This window comes from Convolutriloba macropyga, chromosome 1 (genome assembly GCF_964194025.1).
Source record: "Convolutriloba macropyga chromosome 1, txConMacr16.3, whole genome shotgun sequence".
NCBI lineage: Eukaryota > Metazoa > Xenacoelomorpha > Acoela > Convolutidae > Convolutriloba > Convolutriloba macropyga.
In genome coordinates this window covers 27,687,516-27,713,694 of record NC_134468.1, presented here as the reverse complement: position 1 = coordinate 27,713,694, position 26,179 = coordinate 27,687,516, and the positions used below count along the sequence as shown (strand labels likewise).

The 26,179-nt window shown below is 40.2% G+C and overlaps 1 protein-coding gene across 8 annotated transcripts in view; it reads right to left on the bottom strand.

Annotated features, from left to right (window-relative positions):
- Positions 1–26,179, bottom strand: part of LOC142337496 (hydrocephalus-inducing protein-like) — a 389,940-nt gene that overhangs the window by 106,615 nt on the left and 257,146 nt on the right. For 6 of the 8 annotated variants that reach the window (XM_075386772.1, XM_075386789.1, XM_075386781.1 and 3 more), the window contains 7 exons: positions 25,708–26,116; positions 25,028–25,222; positions 3,146–3,484; positions 2,195–2,418; positions 1,381–1,706; positions 648–834; positions 27–214 (listed from right to left, as the gene is read on the bottom strand). In XM_075386772.1, the coding sequence (XP_075242887.1) occupies positions 27–214; positions 648–834; positions 1,381–1,706; positions 2,195–2,418; positions 3,146–3,484; positions 25,028–25,222; positions 25,708–26,116 (1,868 nt within the window). Of the gene's footprint in view, positions 1–26; positions 215–647; positions 835–1,380; positions 1,707–2,194; positions 2,419–2,757; positions 2,854–3,145; positions 3,485–25,027; positions 25,223–25,707; positions 26,117–26,179 lie in introns of all 8 variants that reach the window. The other 2 variants (XM_075386814.1, XM_075386830.1) reach the window with 2 other exon arrangements.

The following is a 26,179-nucleotide window of genomic DNA, read 5'->3' as shown; positions in this document are numbered from 1 at the left end:
ATGTTAACACTTGGAGGTATTCAAACCTGGTATTCTGAATGATCTCCTGTTCTGTCAACTTGACAACCGGTGCCTCCTCCTCAATAGCAGGTTGTGCAGGGGGCTGTGCAGCTGTTCCCTTCTTCTTACTTCCTCCTTCAGTGCCTCCTTTATCACCGATTCCACTTACTTCTCCTTGAGAAGAAGTCCGTCCGGCAGCACCCATGTTTCCACTCTGAACACAAATAGGGTTTTAAAAAATTTAGTAGATTTGGAAGATGATTTGGAGTTCAAACTACATGCTCGCGGTTCTTTATATAACTTTCTGTACGTCTGTAATAATTATAACTCCTTATTGAGAATTATTCTTGTTTATCACAATCATCTTTCTGCATCAGATCCGCACCAAAAATTACATTTCGATGTTCAACTAACTGCATCAACCAAAAGATGAATCTTAAGAACCTCCACCCCAGTATGTAGTGGGCGAATATTGTTGAAAACACAACGCACACATGATATACCACATTTAGCAACAGCCTTACAATTGCAGCACAATTGATGGTATGCATAACCTACTGGAGGCCTTAATAGAAAATATCCTGGATGACCTCACAGTTTGCTGTCTTGGATGTAGGAAATTGTAGTAGAGACGGTGTTTTAACAACCTGGTTGATGGAGTTCTGACTTCCTTTGTTGTTATTGTTGCTTTTGTCAGTGGTGCCCTGCGATGATGTCTTGCTCGCATCTGCCTTCTTCTTCTTCTTAGCCTGTCTCTCAGCCTCTTGCCTCGCCAATTCATCCAGTCTCCTCTGCTCTTCCTCCTCTTTCTGCTTCTCTTTCTCTAACTCTATCCTGTAATTTCATACATCGGCTTTTATTTTTTAGCTTCGTCTATTTCCTATTTTTAAATAGTATTTCATTCCAAGTTACTGCTCTTCAAAAGAAGTAATAAGAACGCAAAACCACCCAACTCGCGTCCTGCAAATGTAGTCGTTCGATTAAACCTTCATTTTGACCCCGAATTTTGACCTTTTGACCCCGAATTCAATAGGAGGAAACATCTAAATCTCGGAAATTAGGAGAAAATATATAATAGAAGCAATTTTTTGTTTTTTTTTTGTTCAGTCAATTTTAGCGTCAATAATTTTTGGCGTTGAAGAATTATCAGCGGCTTCACTCAACAGTGTCAAGGGTGATTATATTCAAAGAATTTTTAAACAAAGCAGTTATTAAACAACCGGACCAATTTGACACACTATGGCAACAAAAAGCTACGTACAGCACTCTTTCAGGACAAAATACCCGATGCCAATATAGCCCATGTAACAAGTTTTGGGTTGAAGTTTGCGGTGTTAAATGATGCAGGGATGAAAAGAAGTAGAACATTACATACGATACCTTTTCATCTTTTCTCGTTTAAACCTCAGTTGTTTTTTCTCAACTTCAGCTTTTGCTCTCGGACTCAGAGCCTCAAACTCGTCTTCCGACATCTCTTCAATCCGCTTCTGTTCCAATCGTTTCAATTCCTCAATTTCAGCTACACGTTTTGCCTCTTTCACTACTGATTGTTCCTTGAGGTACGCTTGAGTGACGGAAGTCTCCACAAAATAGATGTACTTGCGGTTGTTTATGGCTTTGAGGAGGATTTGGACTGTTACAAGGATGCTAGGAGTGAACAGACTTTCTAGACCATCAAACACGACGCCTTTGAAGCAGTCCCGACTCTGAAATGAAAAAATTGTTTCCCAACTGCATTCTTTTGATAGTTTCTAGGAAATTGAAGCCTTAAAACCTGTACTTAAGAATTTACATGCGGTAAAAAACTATGCGAGTTTTCTGAAAGTCGTCTGATGACCTTGTTAACATAATTACTATCAAGAAGTTATTATTTTTAAAACATGCATTAAATTGTATTACTATACCACACAATCACTCAACGCATTCCATTAGCCTAATGGTTTAGTGGGCCACTTATAAAGTAAACAAGAAGACACAGAGAAAAAAGTGGAAAATTCTGCTTTAGCAATCGATTTGATTGTACGCTCTATTACTTGTACATACAGGTGCAATTTTTGTTCCGCTGCAGTAAATAGTGACAACAAAAAATTCCGCGTGCTGGTTTTCGAGAGTTCATGTTAATCGTCATTTGAGCAAAAGTGGTCAATACTCACGACACGAATGCATCAGATACGCGAAAAACTACAAATCTTACCTGCAAACGTTCAGACACGAGTTCAACAAGGACATCTTCGGGTAAGTGACAGGAGAGAAAGCCCTCAGTATTTGCTGTATCGATGGAGTCCAGTTCTGTCAGTTTTCGTGGCACTGGGAATGCTGGTAGGGTCTCTGGTTGAGGTGGTTCTACAGGCGCTGCTTGTTGGGCACCCTTGGCACCTGCTTTCTGTTGAGAAGCGGGCGGGGCTGGCTTTTGGGCTGCTGTTAATATGAATCTGAGCTAATTTGAAACTTCTCAAAAGCGATAGCCGCAAAGACTAAGAGAATGAGGAAATGAACAAAATAGACTCACCAAGTTGATTATATATTATCAACTTGGTGACTTTTGTATAAAAAGATAATATATGAAACAAGTCTAATGTATGAGTATAACGGTTCAAAATAGAAAACGTTTTTCATTTATTAATTGCCTACAGGATAAAAATTGGAACAGACTATGACCCGTCTGAAATTTTCTCGGTCAGTTTCAAAATTATGACCACTTTCACTACGGTGACGATAGTAGTGATAATGAGGGATGGTGATGAAAATTGAGCATACCCCTGAGAGCCTGCATCTGTTTAAAAGTGAGAGGCTGGCCGGGCACAATGCCCAACTCTTTATGTAAGCGACTCGTGGGGGATAAAGCGCGCTCCTCTGCAGTCACAAAGGCAAACAAACAAAGAAACAATAAACACACTGGTACATCAAAAAGCGGTCAGTCATTACACACAATGATTAACGTAAATCATCTTCTAAAAAAATAAGTTAAAAGAAAAAAATAAATCAGAAAGAAACGTCAGTCACTTAAAACCCTGATAGAAAAAAAAATCGGACAAAATCAGTGATTTAGATTCAAAAACCGCGCTCACAACGAAAACATTCAACTTAGCACACATTGAAGCAAATTTCACGAAGGACACAAATTCACTCCACGCCAAAAACTGGCCTGATTCTATATTCGTTCTAGAATGTTCCAACTGAAACTGTGAGGCTGATTGAGGTCTGCTGGTGCTGCTCTTCAGACATTCATTGTCTTTGGACCCTTCAGTGGCCAATTTTGAGTCACTACCTTGACCACTTTGTGATGATTGCTTCGGTAGGTTAAAAGAAAGGTTAGTAGAGCTATTGCTGAGCTTGCGCACTTTCGCTGCATTAGCCACTGTAACTATGCTTGTAGATGTAGCCTGTTTGGAGTTAGAGAGAAGACTGCCCCGACGACTGAGTCTTCCGACCCCCTGACGAGAGCTTGTTCGACTGCCCACAGCCTGAGTTGCTCTAGCGGTAGCTGGAGGAGAACTGTGTTTATTTCAAAGGGAAATCGGGTTGTTCCCATCACAGCCCCCCCCCCCACAATTACAGTAAATATACCATAATCAGGGCTCTAGTGTCGTGGGGGGAAATCGATGCTAACTGTTATTGATTATATGCATAGGAATGCCCTGTTTCTGTTCATGCATCAAATTTTTGCTCCCTCATTTGTAAATAAGGTGTCATTATATAGCGCGCTAATATCGGTTTATTTTACCGCTAATAACGATTATTTTCAAAGCAATAACAGATCAACGGAACCCATAGCACCCCTTTTCCTCCAAAATATCATTGCCTGAAATAAATGCCAACTAGAGTAAATTTCCGATAGTACTGTTTCCGTAAAAAATAATAAATCATCTTCTGTTTTTAGCATTTCAAATACCTATAAATTGTTTACTATTAGCAACAAAATTTTGGGTAAATAAACTATACAATGAAAGGCATTTTAGCTCACTAGATCAAAAATGATTCCGTAACATTCTGTTGCCTTGTGTCATAAGGTTCTCATGAAGGTCAAGTAATTTCAACTGAACCAATTGTTGAAAAATCAGCAACATCGAATGATAAACGGCACAAAAAAATTCATGCAAAGTGGAAAACAATAAACTTTGACTACCACAAAAATGATTTTTACATTAAATTGCTTTACTGCCCAATATACTACGAAAAACAGAAATTTAATAGTGAAGAGAAATGACTGCATTCTAGTCAGCAGACACCTGACTTGATGCTCGAAAACTTGACAACGTGATTAAAAATTATGCATTCTTGTTTTCCTCCCATTCTCGTACCTAATCAATAATTGCAATGGTTACATTATTTAGTTTTAACACACTTTATTTCAACTTGCAATTTGATCTGCAAGATCAACGGTTAAGTATACAATTTGTGAGAAAAATATAGCCTATTAATTTTGGACATTGAAGTCTCAAAAATTTGACATCACTTTGATATCGCAATAACACTTTGATTCGAAAATTGCTCAAGTTAAGCGGCCTGCATTCAGAATTTACGATTATCAAGATGTAAGATGCTCTAAGGAAAAACCACATTTTTTTGTCGCTTCTTCAGAAGATCAAAAAGAAAAGGTAATAAAAACTTACCTAAAAAAATAACAGATCAAATGAATTTCATTCTTTCCTTGGCAATAAGAGTCTTTCCTGGGCAATAATCTTTCCTGTGCGATCGATTCTTAAGTCAGCAGTACCGAATAATTAATGAAAAGCACAAAACAGAACGAAAAATAAAACAGAAAACTTTTTTAAAATGATTCATTTTGCATTAGAAATCAATTTCTCTTACCAAAAACCTCCATGAGAAACAGAAATGTAAGTGTGAAGAAACATAACTGAATTATGGTCATTAGATACCTGGCTCAGAGCCTCCAAAATAACCACAAAGAGAAAAAATCTGCCTTTCTTGTTTCTCTTTAATAAAAACTTGTTTAACATTTAGAATGAACTATTGCAATTATGGTCTTGTTTCGTTTAAACACAGTCGCTCAGATTTGCATTAATTGAGAGGTGTTCTGCACTGATCACAAAACATTTTTGGTTAAGTAAAAACATTTCAAGAGCCTCCAAAATAACCACAAAGAGAAAAAATCTGCCTTTCTTGTTTCTCTTTAATAAAAACTTGTTTAACATTTAGAATGAACTATTGCAATTATGGTCTTGTTTCGTTTAAACACAGTCGCTCAGATTTGCATTAATTGAGAGGTGTTCTGCACTGATCACAAAACATTTTTGGTTAAGTAAAAACATTTCAAGAGCTACGTTTTGCCTTTGATTTGTGGAAATTGAAATTTCAAAAGCGTAATAACAATTTGCCTTGTTTCTTTTTGCTTATAAAAAGCTCAAGTTAACCACTCGGCCTTGAGAATTTGTGATTCGCAAGATGCGATGTTTTTTTTAAAGAAACGTTAAAATTTGCGTCTCTACACTCATAACTAGAAGGGGTAATGAAAACAATTTAGAAAAAAAATAACCGAAAAGAAAAATATTCAGCAACCCAGACGTCCAAAAATTGTGCCTTTTCAGCAAATGTTTTCTCATTTTTACAAAATTTTCAGCTAACAATTTTTGATCTATCATATTGAACACTTATACACGCCTGTATACGTTTTTTGTCAATTAGAGTAAAAAATGGCCTACATCTGTATACGAGAGAAACTGTACGCAGGACGTTCTTGTTTTGTTATATGTTTTAGGTATCAAAAAATTGCAAACATGATAAATAAATTTAACTCGAACAATAGCTTTCACGTCAGCAGCAAGCATAGAATCATAGGAGCACAAAAAGTCTCACTGCAAAATTTAAAATCAAAAAAACCGTTTTGCATTAAAAATTAGTTTATCGGCACAACAATTCCCGGAACAACAGATTTTTAATTGTGAAGAAAAATAGCTGAAATAAATATGATCAGATACGTGGCTGAGACGCAACAAAATGTAACCATATAGGGAAAAACTATGCTTTTCCTGTTTTTCATTCATTGAACTTGTATGATGTACAGATAGAACGACTGCAAAGCTACTCTTGTTTATTTCAAACACACTTGTTTAGTTTTGCAATAACTGAAATTTGATCCACGCTTGTCGTCTAAAATTAATGGTTAAGAACAAAAAGGTTCAGAACTAAATTTTGTGAATTATGTCAACTGAAATTTCAAAAACTTGGTTTAAAAATTGTTTAATCATCGAATAACAATTTGATTTGTTTCATTTTTTGGACAAAAACGCAAGCTAAGCACATGATCATCCATATGTAATGATGTTCTAATAAACAGCTACTTGCTGTCCCTTCTTCGCAAGAACTAGAACAAGTTGTAATAAAAAACTTAATTTAAGGACATTAGAAAAAAGTAAGTTTTAATAACTTATTTTTTCTGATAACAAAAAGTTATCAGAATAAATAAGTTCTTGTGGTTGACGCTATTCTAACGCCTTTTTGAAAGTTACGAACGAATTGCCATCACTTTAAGGCGTAAAAGATATTTCAAGATTACCATGAATCTAAATTATCATGAGCATTCGTCATTGACATTCAACTGTTATCATTATCATTTATACTGCTCTGTACATATACTGAACTGCTCAGCAACACTATCTATAGACTGTTTCATGCATTTTTAGAGAGGATGATGAAAAAAGCAGTTTCTTCCGAATTTAATGCGAAAATGGCAGCCATCAACAAAAACTCGATCAGCTGTCGAAAATTGCGAATTAATTTTCTGCAGCTCGTGATTTTAAATTTGCATGATATTGAATCCTCCGCTTTTCGCAATTAAAGTCGAATTCATCTTGAAAAAAGCAATCAATGAAAGAGAAAATACAGGCGGGGACTAGAGGCGTCAGAAAGGGCGCCAGAACGAACTCTAATCAGATTAAACCAATCAATAACCATCGCAGTTAGGCTGGACTGAAAGTTTTCGATAGCAACAAAAAAAACAAAAAATAGACTGAAAAAATCCATTCAGTTGATGAGCTTATCCTAACAAACAACTTTCGAACCAAATCAACAAATTGGTCAACAAGAACGAAGATTAAAATGGAAATAGAAATGATATCTAAATAAAATAAAAAACTAAAAATAGGTCTATTTGGAAAATGAGTTGTATTTATAATTTTAGCAGAAACAACATCTTGGCTGCTTTGTTCAAAAAACGACTACTAAAAATTGGTCCAATATGAACTAAATTATTTCCGCAGTTTCAAACCAACATATGGTAACAAAAACAAGAAAAAGCGTACCGAGATTCATCAAATTTAAAACAGATCAAATCGAGAACGATGTTAATGCTAGAGATTAACTTCTTACGTTTATTGTGTTTTACCGCCTTTTGTAAGTTGATTTGTTTTTCCAAAAGTTGTAACGAAAAGTCATGATGATGAAATGTTGTAAAACCAGAAATGATACTCTTGCTTGAATTGTGTAACCTGAAACAAAACATGAGCAACCAAACTAATTGAAACTTAAAGCTAAGACTCAAGACAGATAACGACCTATCACCCTTCCCAATGCGGACCAGCGGAATCATGGCGTTATCATTTTGGCGCTCCTGGGAACTCAGTGAGCGAACCCCGGACCTCTGCTTAAGTTATTTTGAGTGGTATGTGCTACATTGAGACATTGAGATGGACTGAGATGGATATCCCTTGAGATTGACAAAAGAGATGGCAGAATGGAAATGACCACCTTCAAATACTGAGGGCTGTAAACCAGATAAGATTTTTTTGCAATCTCAGTGATTTGATATAGTAGATTTCGTTGTCCTTCGGGTCCTAAGTTCCCCAACCACAAGGGATAAGGAGCTATCTAAGTTTTGTCATTTCAATTGTTTGAAAATAAGCTAAATACCGAAAAGACTTATATTAGTCCTGTTGTTCTGAGGTATTTGAGTCCTGTTGTTAACTTTTCCTAAATGAAATAAACAACCGCGCGAAGTAGCTTTTCTTGGTTAATTTTTGAACAAAAGATTTCAAAAAAGAATTGTTTAGTAGCAACGGTTCGAAAAATAATAATTAAACAACCACGCGAAGCAGCTTTTCTTGGCTAGTTTTTGTTGAAAATTTTCAAAATTGGTTAGTAACAAGATACGGGTCCGGTGAAACACTTTACAAAGATTTCATCATCAAGCAAGACAACGAGGATGTCGCCAGCCCACTCAGGCCAACCTGAGTCATCAGCAGCAGCACCCAACCGCCTCCAGTGTTCTGCCAGCAGAACCAGCTTGCAGTAGACTCTCACTACTGCCCTCCATCAGTCAGCCAGCCCACTCAGGCCAACCTGAGTCATCAGCAGCTGCACCCAACCGCCTCCAGTGTTCTGCCAGCAGAACCAGCTTGCAGTAGAGTCCCACTACTGCCCTCCAACAGCCAGCCAGCCCATTCAGGCCAACCTGAGTCCTCAGCAGCAGCACCAAACAGCCTCCAGTGTTCTGCCAGCAGAACCAGCTTGCAGTGGACTCTCACTACTGCCCTCCATCAGTCAGCCAGCCCACTCAGGCCAACCTGAGTCATCAGCAGCAGCACCCAACCACCTCCAGTGTTCTGCCAGCAGAACCAGCTTGCAGTAGAGTCCCACTACTGCCCTCCAACAGCCAGCCAGCCCATTCAGGCCAACCTGAGTCCTCAGCAGCAGCACCAAACAACCTCCAGTGTTCTGCCAGCAGAACCAGCTTGCAGTGGACTCTCACTACTGCCCTCCATCAGTCAGCCAGCCCACTCAGGCCAACCTGAGTCATCAGCAGCAGCACCCAACCACCTCCAGTGTTCTGCCAGCAGAACCAGCTTGCAGTAGAGTCCCACTACTGCCCTCCAACAGCCAGCCAGCCCATTCAGGCAAACCTGAGTCATCAGCAGCTGCACCCAACCGCCTCCAGTGTTCTGCCAGCAGAACCAGCTTGCAGTGGACTCTCACTACTGCCCTCCATCAGTCAGCCAGCCCACTCAGGCCAACCTGAGTCATCAGCAGCTGCACCCAACCGCCTCCAGTGTTCTGCCAGCAGAACCAGCTTGCAGTAGAGTCCCACTACTGCCCTCCAACAGCCAGCCAGCCCATTCAGGCCAACCTGAGTCATCAGCAGCTGCACCAAACAGCCTCCAGTGTTCTGCCAGCAGAACCAGCTCGCAGTGGACTCTCACTACTGCCCTCCATCAGTCAGCCAGCCCAATCAGGCCAACCTGAGTCAACAGCAGCTGCACCCAACCGCCTCCAGTGTTCTGCCAGCAGAACCAGCTTGCAGTAGAGTCCCACTACTGCCCTCCAACAGCCAGCCAGCCCATTCAGGCCAACCTGAGTCATCAGCAGCTGCACCAAACAGCCTCCAGTGTTCTGCCAGCAGAACCAGCTTGCAGTAGACTCTCACTACAACCCTCCATCAGTCAGCCAGCCCACTCAGGCCAACCTGAGTCATCAGCAGCTGCACCCAACCGCCTCCAGTGTTCTGCCAGCAGAACCAGCTTGCAGTAGAGTCCCACTACTGCCCTCCAACAGCCAGCCAGCCCATTCAGGCCAACCTGAGTCCTCAGCAGCAGCACCAAAAAGCCTCCAGTGTTCTGCCAGAAGAACCAGCTTGCAGTGGACTCTCACTACTACCCTCCATCAGTCAGCCAGCCCACTCAGGCCAACCTGAGTCATCAGCAGCTGCACCCAACCGCCTCCGGTGTTCTGCCAGCAGAACCAGCTTGCAGTAGAGTCCCACTACTGCCCTCCAACAGCCAGCCAGACCACTCAGGCCAACCTGAGTCATCAGTAGCTGCAACCAACAGCCTCCAAATTTCTGCCAGCAGAACCAGCTTGCAGTGCATCTGTCCTTCAGTGACAGCCCCCCAAGTGACCTACAAAAGTCACCCATTGTCCCCCAGGGACCCCCCAAATGACCTACAAAAGTCATCCATTGTCCTCCTGGGACCCCCCAAGTGACCTGAAAAGTCAGCCATTGTCCCCCAGGGACCCCCCAATTGACCTACAAAAGTCACCCATTATCCTCCAGGGACCCCCCAAGAGACCTACAAAAGTCACCCACTGTCCTCCAGGGACCCCCCAAGTGACCTACAAAAGTCACCCATTGTCCCCCAGGGACCCCCCAAGTGACCTACAAAAGTCATCCATTGTCCTCCTGGGAGCCCCCAAGTGACCTGAAAAGTCACCCATTGTCCCCCACGGACCCCCCAATTGACCTACAAAAGTCACCCATTATCCTCCAGGGACCCCCCAAGTGACCTACAAAAGTCACCCACCGTCCTCCACGGACCCCCCAATTGACCTACAAAAGTCACCCATTATCCTCCAGGGACCCCCCAAGAGACCTACAAAAGTCACCCACTGTCCTCCAGGGACCCCCCAAGTGACCTGAAAAGTCAACCATTGTCCCCAACAGACCCCCCAAGTGACCTACAAAAGTCACCCATTGTCCCCCAGGGACCCCCCAAGTGACCTACAAAAGTCACCAATTGTCCCCCCAGGACCCCCCAAGTGACCTGAAAAGTCACCCATTGTCCCCCACGGACCCCCCAATTGACCTACGAAAGTCACCCATTGTCCTCCAGGGACCCCCCAAGTGACCTAAAAAAGTCACCCACTGCCCTCCAGTGACCCCCCAAGTGACCTACAGAAGTCAACAATTGTCCCCGGCGGACCCCCCAAGTGACCTACAAATAGTCACCCACCTGACCTCTAAAGGGTCAAACAGTCAGCCAACTTGACCTCGAAGTCACCTCTATAAGGTCAAATAGTCACGCAACTCGACCTCTAGGTGACCTCTAAAAGGTCAAATAGTCATCACACTTGACCTTTAGGTGACCTCTAAGAGGTCAAACCACCAAACCTCTTGACCTCTAATAGGTCAAACCAGTTGACCTCTAATAGGTCAAATCTGTTGACCTCTAATAGGTCAAAACACTTGATCTCTAATAGGTCAAACTACTTGACCGCTAATAGGTCAAACCACTTGACCTTTAATAGATCAAACCAGTTGACTTCTAATAGGTCAAATCTGTTGACCTCTAATAGGACAAACCAATTGACCTCTAATAGGCTAAACCGCTTGACCTCTAATAGGTCAAACTACTTGACCTCTTAAAGGTCAAACCACTTGACCTCTAACAGGTCAAACCACTTGACCTCTAATAGGTCAAACCACTTGACCTCTCTGACCTCTAAACTTCAAAAAGTCACCTCACTTGATCCTTAAGTGACCTCTAAAAGGTCAAAAGATTACCCCATTTCACCTTTAAGTGACCTCTGGAAGGTCAAAAATTCACTCGTTGTGCCCTTCAAGGGACCTATATTCACCCCACTTGACCTTTCAATTTACCTCTGAAGTTCAGAAAGTTAGACCAACAAAGAAAATGGGAGGTCGAAAGCCATCAATTGTTGGAACAGTTAGATTGTTTCACCGAAAATTAAACATTATCAAAGAGCTCAAACAGGAGCTAGAATATCAAATACACTCAGGTTTGGAACCCGAAGTTGTGTCAGTAACACATGATGAATTCAAGAGAACCATGTCACAACTAGACGAACTTGTCGACCAGCTTACACAATCGGAAAATGTGGACGCGGAAGACTCCCTCAATGATGCAGCATGCTTGACAAAGCTAAAAGTTGAAGTTGCACAAACTGTAAAGAAGCATGAACTTTCATTTCGAAACACTTCAACGCGTCCAAGCAGCGCCTCTTCATCACGCAGTAATCAAATACCTGTTCCCTCTGCACCTGAGTCTCCGGGAGTTGTTCAAAGTATGCGAGATACACGACAGCAACAACAAATCAATGATTTGGCAGACCAGCAATCAACATCCAACCTGATTACTATTCATAGACAAGTGCAGTCTGCCATGGGAATTTTGCAAGAAAACTCCAATAGAGTCATCAGTTCTGATGTACAGAATAGTCTCCAGCCATCAGCACTCGAACAAACAGACTCTGACAACGTAGCAAGCAATCAACATCAGCACCTTCAAGCAATAGCACCAATTGTGAATCCAGCAATTGTTTCACAGAGCTCTATTGACGCAACTCGTGCGTTCCCACAATTGTCTACAGCTTCAAATATGCAACTGCCAGTATTTAGTGGAACACTTCCTCCGGCTGGAAACACTTTCGATCCTGCCAGGCCCATTAATAACACTGGCCTCTTTGAAAATGTACCTGACCATAGAACACCTGTTCCAGTCTCTTTCGGCAATCGTTTCCCAACGCCAAGCCATCCAGGCCCATTTCAGGCACATTGCTCAAACAGTTGGTCAAACTTAGTAAACGGTAGTTTTGAGCCCTCAAACGCAACCCCTCGTGGACCTGTTTACCCGAGCAGCCAAAGCTTTGGTAATCAAAACTCCAACCCATATCGTCAACGGAATATCCATCGCTCAGTAAAGCTGCCGGACATCCGAATTCAGAAGTTCGATGGAGACCCGCTCAAGTGGAACGAATGGAGCAGCATGTTTTCCTCGACCATCCACAACAACGAAGACATCACTGACACTGAAAGAATGAGCTATTTGCAAAGTTTAGTCATTGGACCGGCAAAGGATTGCATCTCCGGCTTTCTTTGCAACCCAAACTTTTACTCTTCCGCCCTTCAAGAGCTCAACAGACGCTTTGGAAACCCGCAAAACGTTGTCGGTGCCCTAACAAAAGAACTAGAAGCTTTCCAAAGACCGGCTATGAATGACCACGCAGCTTTGATAGCTTTCGCTTCGTTGTTAAGAAAGGTTGTTCAGACATTTGTCTCACATGGCTTCAGTGCCGACCTAAATGCCACGTACTTGCTCAGGATAGCTCGAGATAAGCTACCAAACCCAATCAAGTTGAAGTGGACCGAACATGTTGTTGACAACGACTGGACAAATCCAGGTCTCACAGAGCTTTCCGATTGGATGGATCGGCAATCCAGAGCCTTCGAACAATTACAAGACACATTTTCATCAAACACTAACAACCATTCAGGTCAACAGAACCAATCACAGGGTTCAAGTTCCTTCAACAATCGGAATAAGAACCAAAATCGTTCAAATTGGACACAGAATTTTCCAGGAAGTAAGAGTTCATTCCCCAGCAATAAAAGTTTTGAACATAATAATACAGCAAATAAGAACATCGGTAGTGCAAAGCCTCAGCAATGGACGGCTAACAGTAGCAACAACACAAACGGAAGCTCCTCTTTCTCTGGTTCAAAGCAGCCTATGAGAAATGCAACAGCAAATAGGAGCAGAACAAAATGCCCGCTTGATCAACAAGATCACTACATTCGCAAGTGTCCACAGTTTCTCAGTCTCGATGTCAGCAGACGCAATAGCGAAGCAAAGAGGAACTCTCTGTGTTTCAATTGCCTGAGCTCCAGTCACGCCGCCAAAAACTGCACGTCAAAAGTTCTCTGCCGACATTGCAATGGCAAACATCATAGCCTTCTCCACACAGACAGACAAAAAGCACCCGAATCAACAAACATGACAGCAATTGAACTGCCAATGTGTGAACCACTGGATCAACAAGACAAAAACAGTGACATTCCAACTCAGGTTTACAATCCTGGTTTCCCATCAAAAACGAGGAATCAACTACAGGTAATACCTGTCACCCTATTCGGAAATGATAATAGAAGACATAATTGTTATGCCATTCTGGACAATGGTAGTACCATTTCATACGTCCTCAACACCACTGCCGACAAGGTACGGGCTCCAAAGACTTCAGAATTCGATCTGAATGTATCGCACGCATTTGACGAATCCGTCATGCACGCAAATCTTGTTCGGTTGGACATTGGAAAGTTCAATAGCGGTCAACCACTCTTCCGTTTAAACTACGTTCATGCCGTGAATAATTGGACTTTCAAAGATGCGCCTGTAAAAGATTTGAACGAAGCGTGCTCGTCCTACCCTCACCTTCAACACATACATTTTCCTAAACTTAGTGACAACAAGATACAGATACTTTTAGGTGTTGACGCTACCCAATACATTTGGGAACGCGAGTTCCTTCAAGGACCCTCAGGAAGCCACTTTGCTTTACGCAATCTTCTCGGTTGGACAATTACTGGCCCAATTAAACGAAAAAGTAATCCAATCCAACAGGAAACAAACTTCCTATCCCATAGTTATAGAGCCTTCGACCACGCACTCACAAACTTAACTGTTGATACTGAAAGACATCTCAGTGAATGTGTGACCAGTTTCTGGAAAATAGAGAATACAGGAATCGGGTTTGAAGAAACTGCAGATACTTCAACAGACAGTAAAAGAGCAGTTCAAATATTACAAGATACAATCCATCATATCGGAGACAGATATGAAATTGGTTTACTTTGGAAACAGGACAGTAAATTAGAAAACAACTATCCGGTTGCCAAAGCACAACTTGACAGCCTTCAGCGCCGACTCAACAAAGATATTGAGTTGAAACAGTTGTATGAGAAAACTTTGGACACAGATTTAGAGAAGGGTTATGTCAAACCAGTAACTTTCTCAAATCCAGCACCAGAGAAGTTTTGGTACCTTCCCCATCACCCCGTCACCAACCCCAACAAACCTGGGAAAGTCAGGCGTGTTGCAAACGCCGCATCTGTTTTTAAGAAGCAGTCGCTAAATAAAAACCTTCTGTCAGGCCCCGACCTTCTCAACAACCTGGTCGGCTTACTACTTCGCTTTCGCCAGAATTCTGTTGCAGTAATGGCAGACATAGAGGCCATGTTTATGCAAATTTGCATACGAACAGAAGATCAGTCATGTCTCCGTTTTCTTTGGCCTTCAAACAACTCCGTACAGCAGTTCCAGTATACGCGACTCATCTTTGGAGCCAGATGTTCACCAACTACAGCAATATTTGTCCTCCAAGAAACAGCGAAAGACTTCGGAAACACCGCTACAAAAGATCTTATATTCAACAGTTTCTACATGGATGACTTTGTACATTCGTTCGTCAATGAACAGAAAGCTGAAACTGCTGTTCAAGACTTGCGACAAACACTCTCTAAAGGAGGTTTCAGTCTAACTAAGTTTGTCTCAAACTCTGTTCAATGTCTAAGCAAAATACCCAAAGAACATTGTGACAGTGAAAAAGACAAACATCGTGTCTTAGGCGTAATGTGGAATACAGTTAATGATACTTTCTTCCACCAGAAGCTTGCCAAAGTTCAGGAAGACAAAACGGACTACACACTCAGAAAGCTCCTTTCTCTAATTGCCTGCTTGTTCGATCCATTAGGAATCATTGCCCCATTATTGATTACACTAAAAATCATCTTGCAGGATACTTGGAAAGAAGGACTTGCATGGGATGATCTCCTGTCAGACGAGAAACAGAAAGCAAAAAAAAACATGAATAGAGCAATATCTAAATGTGCCAGAAATATCAATGCCGCGATGTTTTGTTTCTCCGATCGAGCCGTCTCCGATAAACCAGTTACATTGCTTCTGTGATGCCTCACATCTGGCTTATGGAGCAGTCATATACATCAGATCTCAATCAGCTAACACCATTTCAACTGGGTTTGTCATAGCTAGAGCTAAAGTCGCGCCACTAAAGCAAATCAGTATCCCGAAACTTGAGTTGCAAGCAGCCGTATTAGGATGCAGACTAATGCAATTTGTTTCCAAGCAGCTAACAATACCAGTTGTCTCAAGACACTTTTGGAGCGACAGTGAAGCTGTCCTTGCCTGGATCAAAAGCAAAGACAAATTGAAAACTTTTATTGGAAACAGAGTACAAGAGATCCGCAACAACACAGACGTCTCCAAGTGGCAGCATATCAGCGGAAAACTCAACCCCGCAGACCATGTCTCCCAAGGAATACCAGCCTGTGATATCAATGTGTTCTGGTTAACACCTCCAGCTTTCTTAAGTGATCCCGAAAGCCATTGGAAGAACTCCTTGGGTAACAAGGAGGAGACAAACGTCACAATGGAAACATCGAACGATGAATGTATTATCGACGTCAGCAGATTCTCAAAATGGATGAAGTTAATGCGCTCTATGGCTGTTGTCATTAGGTTCATAAAGAATCTCAGATCGAAACAAAGAGGCAAACTAGAACTCGACGACATTAACGAAGCCCGAATTTATCTCTTCAGAAAATCGCAAGAGAAGTCCTTCAAAGACGCCATCAAAGATATGAAACAACACAGGCCTTTGTCAAAGAAAGATCGTCTGCTCTGTTTGTCCCCTTTCTTTGAAAGTGGACTTCTTCGCGTTGGTGGCAGAACAAAACGAAGCTCGCTACCTTTTGACGCCAAGCACCCCATCATCCTGGACTCTAAAGAGCACAGCACTCAACTCTACATACAGAAATGCCACGAAATTTGTATGCACATTGGAGTTGAATACACCCGCAACTACATACAACAGAGATGCCACATTCTCGGAATCAGAGCTTTCTTGAGAAATTTGGCCTTCAAATGTTTCGACTGTCGCCGCTTCCGAGCACAGGGACTACAGCCACCGATGGCAGACCTGCCAGACATTCGTTTCCAGGAAACTCAGTCACCAGTCATCTTCACCAATGTCGGCGTGGACTACCTTGGACCGTTTGCCGTCGTTCATCGAGATTCAGAAGTGAAGACCTACATCTGCTTATTAACTTGCTTCGTTACAAGAGCAATTCACCTGGAAGTTGCAGAGGATCTCAGCGCAGACAAGTGTTTGACAGCAATCCGACGCTTCATCGCTCGACGCGGCCAACCGCGCTTGTTCCTGTCAGACAACGGATCCAACTTCCTGGGAGCAAGAAAGCAGATCAGAAGAAGACCACTGATGTTGGACCACGACTACATCAAAGATCAGCTACTGAACCAGTCTGTCGAATGGAAACTCAACCCTCCTTCTGCTCCTCACTTTGGTGGGGTGTGGGAGAGACTCATTCAGTGTGTTAAACGAGCTCTTCTTTTGAACCTCGGCTCCGCAAAACTCACCCCAGATGTCTTTGCCATGATCATCAGTGAAGCCGAGTGTCTTGTCAACTCGCGTCCACTCACTCACGTGAGAAGCAACCACGAAGACGACAACCCACTTACACCAAACCACTTCTTGCTTGGAAGACCCTTCTGCAATGTTCCTGGAGCCGTTTTCAACGAGACACTTACCTTGAAGAGTTCGGCGTGGACGCAGGTGAAGCAGAGACTTCAGCAGATTTGGAAGAGGCTGCTAACCGAGTATGTTCCTTCGCTGAACAAACGACAGAAGTGGACGTCTTGTGAAGCAGCTTTGGAAGTGGATGATGTTGTTTGGCTTCTTGAAGAGTTTACACCAAGAGGAATCTGGGACGAGTCACATGGACTTTCACCGGCCCCGACAACATAGCTAGGTCATGCGAGGTTAAGACCGCTTTAGGCAAATTAAACAGACCAGCAGTAAAACTTATGCATGTCTACCCCAAACCCACAACCAGGTTAGGGTTAGGTTTTGTGGGCCCGGAGGATGTTAATGCTAGAGATTAACTTCTTACGTTTATTGTGTTTTACCGCCTTTTGTAAGTTGATTTGTTTTTCCAAAAGTTGCAACGAAAAGTCATGATGATGAAATGTTGTAAAACTGGAAATGATACTCTTGCTTGAATTGTGTAACCTGAAACAAAACATGAGCAACCAAACTAATTGAAACTTAAAGCTAAGACTCAAGACAGATAACGACCTATCACCCTTCCCAATGCGGACCAGCGGAATCATGGCGTTATCAAACGAAAGTATTTACGAGCTATTATCTGTCTGCAAGCAAAAGCACCGCAAATCTCTTATCCGCAGTTTTTTAATCTCACATTTGTGCAACAGCTGGCTCTACCACACAGCTCTAAAAAAACTTTAAAAAAGATTTAAGCTTAGTAACGCTGCTAACAAAAAAGAATGGAACACGCTGCTCCATCAAGTATATCTGTGTGTGGCACGAGAAGAAAATTTAAATCAACCAAACGGAATGCCTACTATGGTTAAGTTAGTTTTCAAAAAATTAAAGTTAAAAAAATAAATTTTCAAGTATCCCAGATTAATGATGTATCTTCAGTTACTTTAGAATCAATTTCCATATCAACTCCAAGCTTAATTAAATGAATTAAATTAAAGCTATAAATCAGTGAACAACAAAAGTAGAGTGGAAGAGTATGTTAATTTTTCTGGCTTTCTCAAAAAATCATTTTTTGGCTATTGCTCTATATTCCAAGCATCACATTTGGCTCGTTAGAAATTTACACTGGGTTAACTAAAGAACACGATTCCGATGAGCAGGCTAAGAAATTAGAGAAAAACAAAAACCGACTAAGGGCAGACAAATTGCTCTCAAACGAAAAGCGGCGAACAATAATAACAAACTACTGCACGCTATTATTTCAAAACTTCTGTATATAATCTATTTTCGAAAACTCAGACTACACAATGTTCACAGAGAAATCTTTAGTTTCAGTAAAAAAAATAAAATGAAACAATTGCACATATTTTACAAATTATTTGGTTTGTTATTACGTTTTTGTCAAATTGTCTCGTGTTTTAAAAAAAATTCATTCAGCAAATGGAGTCTTCCTCATTTATCAAAATTTCGCAAATAAATAAATAAAAAAGTTGGAATAATAAAACACAAAGTGATTAATGCCTTACGAATTGCTATTGAGCAATAAGCGGAGCAATTTAATTCAGACGAATCTGTAGCCTACACATTTTTTTAAGATTGCAAAAAATATCAATTAAGGTGGGGTTCGAATCCCTGACCTCCACTCCTTATTAATAATGTATGTACAATGAGGTTCAATCAATTTAAAAAGCATCAAAAAAAGAGAGAGAAAGTTTGATTTCGGAATGAAGAATTAATGCTCCTGTCTTTACAAAGTTTTTTCCTTTACAACCAATTGATTGCTCTTGTTGCTGGGAGCCATTTCAAGCGACGGAAAGGGCTTCTGCTTGTTTTAAATTGTATTCTTGGTGTTCTTGGCTAGCCTCGTAGCTGTTGATTCGTTCGTCGTTTTTTCATACGAGGTAAAATATAATGCAACATTTTTTATTCCTAAGATGGAAAAAGTTGTTAATTAAATTTAATAACTCAAGAAGTAGGGCGTTACAGAAAAATATAAAAAGAGAATGACAGAAGTGAAAAAAAGAAAAAGAAACAAAGGGATTCGCTGGTGGCGGGGATTGAAGTACTGTCTCCGGTTTCTTCAAATGAAGAGACCGCTGCGCTACGAGTTGCTGTTTTAGTAGCAGAGATGTACAATTTTCTATTTAAAACGTAAGAGTCAATACGAGACAAAAATAGAAGGAACTAGTCTTCACGCCTGGTGGGGATCGAACCACTGCGCGCCGTTTGATCATAGGATTAGGGCACTGCGCTACTACTCGCTGATTTAGTCGTACATAAGTAAAATTGTGTTCATGAAGGTAAGTGTTAACACGCGTTAAAAAGAATTGAGGGAACGTAAGAAAAAGAGCTGTTGCAACAGTTAATTACTGATTCTAAAAAAAACAAAAGTGTATAATTAGAAAAAAAATAAGGTAAAGCTGGAAAAATAAAAAAACAGTAAAACGTGCTAAGCTAACCTAAACCACAAAGCCACTGAACCAAACCTATGAAAGCTGTCTTGATTGAAAATAAAGCTAATGGATTATAATGAAATATTTTAAAATGAATTCCCTGACATTTTGCCAAGGACGTCGAGGTTTTCTAATTGCAAAAAGCTTTGTATTATACTGGTGCTTTTGCGCGTGTTTCATACAAGTAGGCCCCGAAACTACAAGGTGAGCAGCTGGCTTAGCTGCAAGATTAGAACAGGAAACGTTGTTTGACTTGACCCGAATTAACTAAGCAAGCGCCTAGCATTAAGCCATTGGTAGTTGGCTGTTCTACGATATATGGAATGGAATTTGAACTATATGAATAAAAATAAGAAGAAGACTGCAAGCTAATGTTCTGACTCGAACAACCTTCAACTGCTCCATTCGTTTTATTCCAAAATCGTTAGCCGTTTTGCCAATGTACTCAGGTTGTTGTGGGTGTCGGCATTAATTTTCTTGTCATTGGTACATATGGCAATCTTGTCACAATTAAATGTCAGAAAAGAACAAAAATGCAAATAGGCGGCTTCCGCTGTGACTCAAACCATCGCTTTCTAGGTCAGTTTTTGCACCAGCTTGTCATAGCTACTTAGCCAGTCCATATTCTTTGGATTTATTTACGTGGACTCTTCTGATTAGAATAAGTGTGTTCTCATGACTTGGAAGCTTCGTCTTATACTGTGCCCATATGTGATTCATTAGTGTGGTTCGAACCACTGGTTGTGAAGGAAAAAAGAAAAACAGATATTTTTTATTGTTTGACCTCTTGCTGCTATTTTTAATTTGTCAAGACTTTTAGGATGTGTTAGAATAGTAGCCTGCAATTTCCTTTTTTTCCCTATATTAGCAGGACAGATAGTCCAGTGTGCTTTTATAAATGTTTCTCGGACACTGTCCCTTTTTCTTGATGAGTTCAAGTAATGATTTGATCTTGTTTTCTTTCGCGCTTTTCAGGTAATCATTTGCTAATCTGATCTGAATATACCTTACAGCAGGTATATTGGCCGCCTCTTCATGGAGTTTTTTTGACAATGCACCAGTGGGATTTTCTAATACAAATTATTACTGCTCTAATTTGAGTTTGTTGTATGTTGAGGATAATTGAATTAGATTGGTCAGTCCAGCAGGCATAAAGAAATAGAGGTCAAACCCATGATTTATACAGAGTCAGCAAGCCCTCGTCATCAATGTTGATTTGACTGAGCCATCCAGTTGGAAGTTTCTTTTGTTTGCTCTTGCCACCAAACATTTGCAGTGTTCTTTCTAATTTAGATGCAGGGTAAGGATGACGCCAAGAAATTTACTTGAGCTTGCGCCTTCAATTCGTTCACCATTGATGAAAACATCAAGACTGGAGCCTTTCTTTGACGGGTTTTTAAAAAGCATGTACATTGTTTTGCCAGAATTTATTTTTATTTTCAGGTTTTCGCACCAAGGTGTTCGTTAATTGGTCTGGTAAATATTGAAGTTACTCTTGTATTATTCTACATGAGCGCGACCTGTAGTAAAGGGCAAAATCATCACCAATTTGAAAAATTTGTGCAAGTAAATTAGGTGTGCCCCTGACATAAACCAGGAAGAGTATTGGTGCTATGACGCTGCCCTGAGGTACTCCAGCTAGTGTTGAAAAGGTGCTTCTTTTTGAGTTATTGATCTTCACCAAGATACTTCTCTGAGAGCAAAAAGTTTACGCATTTTATCTCAGGTTTATGCACACCAATTTTTTAAAGTTTGTTTTGAAGTCCTAGTCTCCACACTGCATCAAACGCTTTTCGGACATCTAAGCAGACAGATCCCACCATTAGGGACCATTGAAACGCTTCTGCAACGTTCCTATTTAGTTTGAGCATTATATCAGTTGTGCAGCGGTTTCGTCTATATGCACTTTGCATTTCGCCGAAGACACCATTGTTTTCACAGTGCGTTAGGACAATATTCTTTATAGCTTTATAGCAGTTTCACAAAATTTGTGCAATGCAATTAGTTAGGCTGATTGGTCGGTAGTTTTCTGCCTCTTGTTTGTTTTTGTTATGCTTTGGTTACATTTTGACTTGTGACTCTTTCCATCCAATTGGAACATAAAAAATTTTTATAGAGCTAGTTTTCAGGAGACAGATATATGCTTTAAGGCATTTAAAAAACCTTTTCAGAATGTGATAGCTGATTGTGTCTGGTCCTGAACTTGATATACATGTTTTGTTCAGATTTTCTTCATATTGGTCTACTTTTATAACACAGTAGTTAGTTGGTTCATTTCTTCGTTTTAGAAAAAAAAAATTTCTCATTTCCAAACTTCTCGAAGTGCGCATTTAGTTCCACTCCTTCGTATTTATGATATTTCATTGTATCCGGAAGTAGAGATAAGATTAATAGTTTCATGTCCAAAGGCAAAAACTTTTCTGTGGGATATAAGATATCTGTAGAGAGAATTGAATGATCTGTACAAGTACTTGATAAAAATTGATTCAGTTCTGTTTTTGGATAGATGGGGGTAGAGAACAGAGATTTATTGATCTTGAAGTGCTCATTTAGTTCCACGCTTTCGTATTTATGATATTTAATTGTAACCTGTAGTAGAGTTTTTCTTTAGAGGAAATGTAATCCCCTTTTTCAAGGTTTTGTACTGTGCTCCGTTTGTTTTCTTTCAGAACTTCTTTTTTTCTTTTTTTGCGGATAAGAATAACAGTTTCGTGTCCAAAGGCAAAAACTTTTCTGTAGGATATAAGACATCTGTAGAGAGACTTGAATGATCTGTACAAGTACATGATTAAATTGATTCAGTTCTGCTCTTGCATAGATGGGGGATAGAGAACAGCGTTTTCTTATTCTTATCTCACAATCTGTTTGGATTTCTCAAGTTAATTTTTGCCTTCAAATAAAATCTGTTCTGAATAACTATGTTCAAGGTTGTGATGGCCGAGCTGTGGTCACTACCACAACCATCGAAAATAAAAAATGTATAAAAAAAGTTGAAGACTGATTGATCGGCGAAGTGTTGGTCAAGCATATTTCTACAGGCCCCCTGATGTGGTTGATATGTGTGAAAACCAATGTTTAAAAGCTTAAAAGTTCCGGTTTCAATCGTTGTGTGTTTTTTCACCGTTTACAGTGCTATATGTGCAGTTCAACTCCTGACATGGAGCGTTGAATTCTCCTCAGATAAAAACGTTTTTTAATTCGATTTCAAAAAATTCTGACAGATTCAGATCGCAACCTGGTGAGTTGTGAAGAACTAAAAACCAAGAGCTGACATAAAACAGGTATTTCAAAGCAAGATTTTAGTATTTCGAGAACTTTTTCTCGTTCAATCCTATCAAATTTTTTTGGTTTAACTTCAATTTTTGTCGTTCTCTTCTTTACTGAAATCATTGAACCATGTGACTTGCTTGCTTTCGTGTCTGTAACTTCGAAGTCATTATCCGCGAGACACACCATATCAGTATCTTTTTCCTTTAAAAAGACAAGAAGTTCTGATACTTTCTTAGACAAGCCTCGGCAGTTCCATTGCGTGATTTTAATTTTGTCCATGTTGACTAAATTGATGGCAATTTTTTAAAATTCGTTGCAGTGGAACATTCGTGAAATTGTTTTTAGCATTTTTGAGGCTAACGTTTACTTTTTGAACGGCTACTCTATCAATAAAAAATTTGTTTTCACTAATACTGATAATATTGATTATATCATTATAAGACATTGCGTTAAAATTTGATAGGATTTTGCTGAGAACTTCAGCAACCAGAACGCTTATGTTTATCGCCGTGACAGTTGAGTTTGATTGTTTCTTGTTTTCTCTTTGTTGCTTCAACAACTGCGTTTTGATAAGAGGAACATTCTTTGTACACAGATGCGTGCAATTTGCTACAATTAGCAAATTTGGATTTTTCTTTTGGCTCAGGGCATTGCTTTACTGTGTGCTGGCCTGAGCATCGTAGGCAGTGCTGCTCGTTATTACACTTATTGACAGAGTGTCCGTATTTCTGAGACTTGAAACATCGTTTTTCATAATGCGGCTCTTTGCTTGTTTCACATCTGTAGATCAGCCAGCCAAACAATACACCGTGCTTTTGTGCTGCTAAAACAAGATTTGTTGACTCTCTTATTACTCTGATAAGCTCTGCTGATTTTCTACTTTCTCGGGTTCTAATCATTGACACTTTTACCACATTCTTTCCGTGATTGCTTTAGAGTTCTTCTATTATTTCATCTTCCTGGATGCTGTGATTCACATTGACTAAGCGATTGGACTAAGCTTCTCGCAGTGTATTTCTTGCGTTTGGAATTTGGTTTGGGAACACTTATTGCAGATTAAAACCTGAGGTGAGACTATCTCTGGAGGCTTTATGTTCTGGTTGGATAAAAAATCGAATGAGTTTGGTTAGTCTCTTATTAGTTGTAACTTCAGTAGTGGGAATTTTGTCTTCATAGCTCGGTCGAATTGCACTTGAGTTGGTCTCGGATTAATTGTCATAACCATGGGTCTAAATGGTTCTGACAACGAATTACTCTGGTTTTGATTTCGAAAACGCTTATTTTTGTTTTGAACTTGAATAAATTCTCGTTCATCTTGTGAAGCATCATCATCAGTTGCTCCTGCTTCTAATAGAAGAACCTAGTTGGCTCATTTTAGTCAAGGCTCTTCTGAAGGATTTTGCTTTGTAAAACGACAAAGATGAGGATTTAAAAGAACTTTAAAAAAGTGAAATAAGAGAAAGAGTTAATTGAAAAGTCAGGATTTTAAACCTTAAGCAACTTTTAAAATGAAAAACGAGAGCGTCAACATTCCTCAGTGTTGGGGCTACTAGGTGGCCCGTTCATTCTCCCAACACAGGTAATGATCTCACTCACAGTATTTTACTTTTTTTAAAACAACATAACTATTAGGCTAAGTGTCAAAACAATTAGGCTGAACCCTCGGGAACATTCTGTCGAAACCCTGACCTCCACTTAAAATGTTCTCGAAAAATGTTCTCGAAAAAAGCGGCTAAGCAAGATTTTGCATAAAAAACACAAGTTTACAATTATTGCTTCAAATTTCGTTCGGGAGCAGTTAATACAAAAGACAGGACATTATACAAATTTAAACCATGATAAATTATAGAAAAAGGTGGAAATCGTAGAACAATTCAGTTAAAACACTATACACATATATTAACAAATATTAAGATCAAAGTTCTGACGTAGCACTTGAGTTCCCAATTTCAAAAAAAAATCAGAAGTGTTTTGTTTGTGTTTTGGTTGATGCGATTTGCTTAGGCAACATTTTTTTGTTTGATATATATAATCAAAATCAACTAGAGTACAAACGAGAATATCATGGACTCAAATTGATCGCTTCGAGGTGTATTTGATAGAAAGACTTAAAAAAAAATTGTTTTTCTTTTGCACAAAAGAATTGCCTTCACTGAAAAATTTTATACAAAAAAAAATTCCTATTCTTTCTGTCAACTTGTAACTATTAAAAAAGTTTACCGAACTAATAGACTCACCGGCTTCTCGAGCTTCTTCTTCGGGTGTTTTGCCTTCAGGGTGCAATTTGTCGTACATGGCCTTAGCACAAGCTTGTCTTGCTGCGAGGGCTTTAGCCGAGTCTCCCGACTTTATGGCCGCCAGAACTATTTCGTCCATATTAAGGGTACATAAACCGTATTTAGATTCGAGCGACTGGGCCACTGTACTCTTTCCTAAAACACCCAATCGGATTTTGCATCGGTAAAATTTTTGTAATGTTCGTGTGATCAAACCAACGCTCATTTCTTCACTGGCAATGGATAATAAAACCTCAAATAGAGGTAGATCTATAGATATCATTGCTACTAATTTACCGACGAATTTTGTCCATTGTAGAAGGACCATATTATGATATTACCCACATCCCATTTTTTATAATAAAAATGATAAAAATATTACTAGGTTAGCACGGATAGATGAACAACCACATTAAAATAGGATAGATGAACAAACCACATCCATAAAAAAGAGGATTAAATATCATTTTAGATAGAAAAAGGTAATTTGGAAATGAACGTTTTCATTTCAAAATTTAAAATTTTAGGAACAGCAAGAAGCCGAAACAGCATTATTCTATTCAAATTCCGACGTGGGTTATTTTGTATTTGGCAAAAAGTTTGAGCTCAAAAATTTTAAAACAAATGTTGATGCATGTTACCTGATTCTGGAGCTCCATATACAACAATTGCAATTCCTCTTCGGTTTTCAGCCGCTTTTCCTTCAGGCGACAGATCAATGTTGAGATACCTAGCGATTGCGGCTGTCACTGGTGTGATTTCCAAGTCACCCACGCCTTTGTCCTTCGCGTCTTCCGGAGGACCCTGGGCATCTGAAGTGTTTTGAACAGGTGCATTAGGAGCCCCCGAGTCACTGGTCGCAGCACCTCCTTGGGTTCCAGCAGATTGATCCAGAGTCTGGTTGCCACCGGTTCCAGAGGTCTCACCTGGTACACTGGCGCCATCAATAGTCAAGTTCTGTTTTTGAGTCGTGTCTAGGGAGGAGGGATCTCCTGGGGCTTGCGTGACGTCAGCAGGCGAAAGCTCAATATCTGAACTGCGTTTGGATGTCTAAAATTGAATATAGAGAATTTTGCTTTCTTACTCATGCATCAAAAAATAAAAAATTTTCGA